At 47.2% G+C, this 6,000-nt stretch overlaps 1 protein-coding gene across 8 annotated transcripts in view; it reads left to right on the top strand.

The window, feature by feature from the left end:
- The first annotated feature begins 2,122 nt into the window (after positions 1–2,122).
- NRG1 (neuregulin 1) overlaps positions 2,123–6,000 on the top strand; it is a 182,010-nt gene continuing 178,132 nt past the window's right edge. For 2 of the 8 annotated variants that reach the window (XM_061366114.1, XM_061366106.1), the window contains exon 1: positions 2,125–2,434. In XM_061366114.1, the coding sequence (XP_061222098.1) occupies positions 2,197–2,434 (238 nt within the window). In that variant the 5' untranslated portion in view covers positions 2,125–2,196. Of the gene's footprint in view, positions 2,435–6,000 lie in introns of all 8 variants that reach the window. The other 6 variants (XM_061366115.1, XM_061366108.1, XM_061366109.1 and 3 more) reach the window with 5 other exon arrangements.

Raw genomic sequence — 6,000 nt, 5'->3', positions numbered from 1 at the left:
GCATCCTCAGCTTCCTGGGGTCTTCTTACAGTATCGCACCCTCAGAAAGAGTCTTTGGTAGGGGGTCTACCCTGTGTCCTTCTCATAGAGCCTCGATGCTGATAATTCCCTGGAATGCTGATCTGATACTGATGAACACGGAGTGAAGATGATGTTTACTTCAAGCATTTAGATTCTGCAAAGTACAAAAAAAGCAGGTCATACAGACATTTTTTAGAAGTACACTTTAGTACCCGACACAGCCCTTTAGATATTGCTGGAGTAGGCTGCCTCCTTGCTGAGTAGTGACCTCTTAAGGAGAAACCGAGCTACTGACACCAGTAATATCCCCTCATCTCCAGCTGCTCTTCCGTGAGATTTGCTTTCTCTCCCCCGCCCTGACTGGGGCTTATTGCCTCGTTTTCGGTCCAGCACATTTGAAACAGGATGTCATAACACCATGTGTCAAGAAATTCAAAATGTTGCTCAAATGCGTCCTGTAGCTGGCATCTTCTGTATCTTTTTGTGTCAAGAATTGTACCCAGGTCTTTTATTGGGGGGCCCCCCTCCACACACACACACACACACACTAGTGGTTTGATTTCTTCACTGATGCTGTATTGCCAGGCCACCGAGGAAGCGCATTTATTTTTTTTTCCCTTATTGTTTCGCAGTCGATATTGTACACTTCTTTTATTTTACCATAGAGACAGAACTTAACAAGAGCACTGTGGTTTTCTGTTTGTTTCAAAGTCCAAATGCTGAACACCCAGCATCACCGGTTAAACACTGCTTTCTTAAAAAAAATTCTTACTCCAGGAGAGCATCTTGACATAATTGAGCCCTAAAACTTTCAGCCCCAAAAGATGAGGAACTCCGTATATGTTGGGTTTGGAGTGTTTTGTCTTTTGGGGGCCTCACTCAGGAAGATTTTTGGATGTTTTCAATCAAACAATACTTAAAAAACATTCTATAGAATCTTTTGTGTATCGTAATTGTTGCAAATGTTTTTGCAGCCTAGGGGACACATGGTGCAGTCTCTTCTAGAGTAGGAGGAATCACTAAGAACTGTGAAGTAGCAATCCTACTTGTAGACTCTGATCTTATACGGTTTTCCATGTTGCATGACCTTACTAAGTATACAGGGGAAACCCTTCATTGTGAGATTTTAAGTAGTTTGGTGCAGACCTTTCCTGTAACTTCCCAGAGTATTGTGTTTCCCACCTAATGGTGTAAGCGCATCTCCTACAGGTAATGCAAATCAGCAGGGAATGTGTCTCGGGTTAGCTGAGCAACTTCTTGAAGGTTTCTGCATGACAGTGGAGTTCAGTTTGGTGGATTTACAGTTACCTGTTACTTTAAAGCTGTCTCGGCCATGGCTGTACCGGGTACAGTTTCACCTATGAAAGACAACAAGTCTTTCCCTGACCAGCTCAGTTCTGGGAACTAGTGGTCCTGTGATCAGCCACCTGAGAGAATACACACAAAAGTAGCAAAGAACCCACGCTGAGAAGATAGGGCGGTAGTGAGACCTCCCCGGCGGCAGGATCTTGCAAAGCACCAGGCGCGGGAGAGCACGCTGGCACCGCAAACCCGCCTTGATCTGAGCACCCATCATCGCCGGGGAGGGCTGGCGCGGCCGGTAGCCCCGCGGGAACCTGAAGCAGGTGCTAAAGTGGCAGAGCGCAAGGACCCGAGGAGCCGCAGCAGTAGCTACCGCCTCTCGCTCTTCTATCGTCGGCCCCGAGCCTCTCCCCCGCGGTGTGCCCGCAGGTCGGCGGCGGAGACACCCGCGGGCTTTGCCGGGAGGCGAGGGGGCACCGGGCTGCACCACTCACCCTGTCCTGCCCTGCCCCGCCTCCCCCACGCCGCGACCGCGGTGCCTGCGTCCTCCCCGGGGCCGGGGCAAGGGCCGGGGCCGCGGCAGCCCCACACCCTGGGGCCGTGTAGGCGCCTCTCGAGAGCAAGCGTACGGTGCCCGGGGCGGGCATTCGCGAGGCGTGTGCCGAGGGGGTGTGTATGTGGGCTGGAGTTTATTATTATTATTATTAGGAGAGGAAGGGAAAAGGAAAAAAAAAAAGAAAAAAAAAAGAAGGGGGTGGAGAAGGAGGGAGGGGGGGTGAAGGGAGGGAAAAAAAAAAAAAGCCCGGAGAGGAGTTTCCCAAAACTTCCAAGGAACTCGCGGCTCCAAGTCCCAGGCGGCGGCAGGCAAGAGCGATGCTGGAGCCTCGGGCGCTCCGGGAACCGACAGCGGCGGCGGCGGCGGCGGAGACGGCTTCGGGCACGGCCGCGGGGACGGCCGCTGGGAAGGCGGCGGCTGCGAGCGCTGCGCCGGCCGGAGCCGGGATGGCCGAGAAGAAAAAAGACGGCAACGGCAGGAAGGGGAGGAAGGGCAAAGGGCCCGGCAAGAAGCCCGGTCCAACGGAGCAGGGCGAGGCGCCCGGGTCAGCCACAGGTAAGCCCTTCGGCAGGTGTGGGGGCCGCCCAGCGTGGACCCACTGCGCTCTTCCCACACCCGTGGGACCGCACGGTGTGGGCGCATTCCCGGCTCCTGGCCCGGCCCCGCGGCGGCTGCTTGCCGACCTACCCGGCCCCACGGAGCAGCGGAGTCGCCGGGAGCCCCTCGGCTATCCGACCGCGGGCCGATCTGCCGCCTGCCCTCCTTTCCTCCCACCGGCCCTGGAACCCTGAGCGTCTCTCGGCCAGCTGTTGCTTATTTGTTTTTCCTTTCTTTTCTTTTTCTTTTCTTTTTCTTTTCTTTTTCTTTTTTTTTCTTTTCTTTTCTTTTCTTTTCTTTTCTTTCCTTTTCTTTTCTTTTCTTTTCTTTTCTTTTCTTTTCTTTTCTTTTCTTTTCTTTTCTTTTCTTTTCTTTTCTTTTCTTTTCTTTTCTTTTCTTTTCTTTTCTTTTTTCTTCTTTTTCTTTTTCTTCCCCCTCCCCCTTGCATTTTTGGGAAGGCATGGGGCTCTCTCTCTGATTACAAAACACTCTTTCTGCCCCTTCCCCAGAAATCACTTAGCTGAGTTGAACAGATGGCAAACTTTCGTGCGGGGTATTTTGTCTAAACTTGCAGCTATTTACTCAGGGATGATCAGAGAGGACATTTCGCTCACTTAGCACGTGCTGTTTCTCGTATGCCTCCCTAGTATTAAGGGCGAGGATTCGTGCCAGTGATACCCCAGCCCTTCCTAGGTGTCCACAGACATGGGACTCTGTGGATCAACCCCAAAGGTAGGGTGCGTGCTGATCATGCTGCCTCACTCGCTGTAGTTATTTGTATTAGCCAAACACCTCAATCGAGATCGAGACTCCTAGTGCAGTGGAGCACATGATGGTTTTCCTAGAGAGCTCTATGCCACCTAGTTTATCAGAAAGCCTAGCGGTACATACAAATGCACTTAGCTTTCTGCAGTAGCAGTGTGTAACTGGAGTCAGTGGTTAGTTTACCTGTTTCTTTGAATTGTTTGCTGTTTGTGGGATTTTTTATTTTTTTATTTATTTTTTTTTAAGAATCATATGAAAAGCAGTCAATTGCCCAATTTGGGCTTGTTTGGTTCGTTGGTTTGTTTTGTTTGGGTTTGGTTGTTTTGGTTTTGTTTTTTTGTTGTTTTTTTTTTTCCCCTCTAAACAGACAAACAAAAAGCCCCAAAGGGTAAAACTTCCTAAATATACCTCCATTAATTTTGCTTAGTGCATCATGATGCTGCTCTAGAGTTCAAGCCATCAGCGCTCAGGGAGGATGTGTGATTCAGCACTGCAGCAGATATCCCCTTGGGCTAATAATCTACACACTAGCACTGCCCAGTGCATCCTCTTTTGCTCAGTCTGTTGAAGACACAGTTCACCCAGCTGAGTGGACATAAGTGAGTTTGAGGTACAGCCATCGACTTTTCCCTTGTGATGCCAAGCTAGAGACAAACAATCCTTTTGATCCTCTTTCTCTCACACTGGGTCTATACAATGTTGCTTGTTGTTACCATACTAGCATTGTGAGCATCTCCTACAAAAACTGGGAGATGTACTTCTTTGAACATTAAAACCTCTGGGAAACCTACTCATGACAGCTGGGCTGCTCAAAGTGTTTGAGGGGGTTTTGTTTGTTTTTATGGTTGACAAAAACCAGGAGGACAGAGGCATGTTGGAAGATTTATGACAGGAAAGCTCTTTTGAGGACATGTAAAGGGGAGACACATTTTCTGACTATGTGCCTCAGAGTCCCATAGTGTCGCATCCTATTCTTGTAGGAGAGCTTTATTTTTCCTACTCTGTGGACAATTTTCTGTCTCCAGTGGATTGGGGTTGCTGCAGTGAAGGAACTGGGACTGTTTCTGGAAGCCAGATCCAGCTCTGTGTGGGGTGCAGGAGGCTCCACATACCTTGTATTGGGTATTTGTGCCAGTGCTGAGGGAGCAAAGAAAGGAGCTATGAATCAGAGGGGATATTTTTCGAATAACCCAACCAAATTGATTGCCAACTAGGACGAGGTTTTTTGGGAAGATGGTCTTCATTCTTTGGTGTGGAGGAGCAGAATAACAGGCTGGAGGATCCACACAGGTATATATCACCTGAAGTTTAGGTATCAATTTGTATTTTATTCCCACTTCCGGCACAGTGGTCTGATCATGTCTGCCATGTTTTATCTGAAAGATGGCAAGTGTAGACTGATGTTCACCAAGGGAGGGTTCAGGCCATTCCTAACTCCTAAGGTTTTGCTAAATAGCTAGAGGGCTCATGTTCCTACCAAGCCAAACTACATCAGTATTTGAACAAGAAAAAGTCCACTTTTCTGGCAAGTGTTTACTTCAGTTTTCCAAAGCTCCAGTATGCTTTTGTTGGTATGAAAGAGTACCGCCTTTATCCATACCTGACATTGCTATTCAAAAGTTACCTGTGTGGGCAAGAACTGAGCATTCTTGTATCTTACATAACTAAAATCCTGCTCCTTCCAAGATGTGAGCGTGTGTGGCAGGGTAGTTCACATGTGTAGCTAATCCATATTGTGTTTGCAGGTATGGTATCTAATAGGAGAATGAAATACAGCATAAGACATCACTGTACACTTAACTCACAATGAAATAATCTGACACTGGAAATGTTACATTTATAGATTTTATTAAATCTGTTACTTAAGAGTATTTTCTCTAGGGAGGGCATTTAGAACAAGTGATATGAGCAGAAAGGTTTGTTAATGTAAGATCATAAGATCATGGAAGGTTCAAAAGGACCTTAAGATCAACTAGTTCCAGCCCCACTGCTGTGGGCAGGGACACCTCACACTAGACCATGTTGCCCAAGGCTCTCTCCAACCTGACCCTGAACCGGCCAAGGATGCAGCATTTTGGGCAACCTGTTCCAGTGCCTCACCACCCTCACAGTAAAGAACTTTTTCCTTATATCTAACCCAAACTTCCCCTGTTTTAGTTTCAACCCATTACCCTTTGTACTGTCACTACAGTCCCTAATGTAAGAGTCCCTCTCTAGCATCCCTGTAGCAATGGGCTTTTATTCTCTCTGTTCAAGCATATCAGAGCTTTGATTAATAACTGGGCTACACATGTTGATTAACAGTACTTAGTAAGGATGATATGAAGGCCTTCTGACTTTGGTGTTATCACGATTTCTTCTTTTTGTTAATACAGTTTTGCTGTCGTACTTGATGATGAGGTATGTGTAGGATATGCAGTCTGAGAGGTCATGAAACAGTTTTGCTTTTTAGTAGCAACTAAAAGTCACGCTTTCTTAGATTGAATTATGTCAGGAATTGGCATCTTCTCTGCTGTTATTCTCTGTCAGTAGTTTGCATCCTGTCTTCCTCCCATGTAAAAAACAGCGGCTTGTGGCCAGTCATCAGTTTTAAGATCTGTGCACTAGCACAGAAGTTTTTAACAGATCTTTAGGGTTTTTTATTTGCTGCTGCATTGTTTTATTTTTTCTGATCACAGCTTATCTCAGCTGAGTTTGCTTTTGGCTATCAAACTGTATCACATATCCCTTCAATCTTGGGTCTGGAAGCATCTAATTGA

The sequence above is a fragment of the Neopsephotus bourkii genome, unplaced genomic scaffold, assembly GCF_033783945.1.
Source record: "Neopsephotus bourkii isolate Nb327-2 ecotype Australia unplaced genomic scaffold, CSIRO-AGI_Nbou_v1 NB_1298, whole genome shotgun sequence".
Lineage (NCBI taxonomy): Eukaryota > Metazoa > Chordata > Aves > Psittaciformes > Psittacidae > Neopsephotus > Neopsephotus bourkii.
This window is presented reverse-complemented; position numbering and strand designations above follow the sequence as displayed.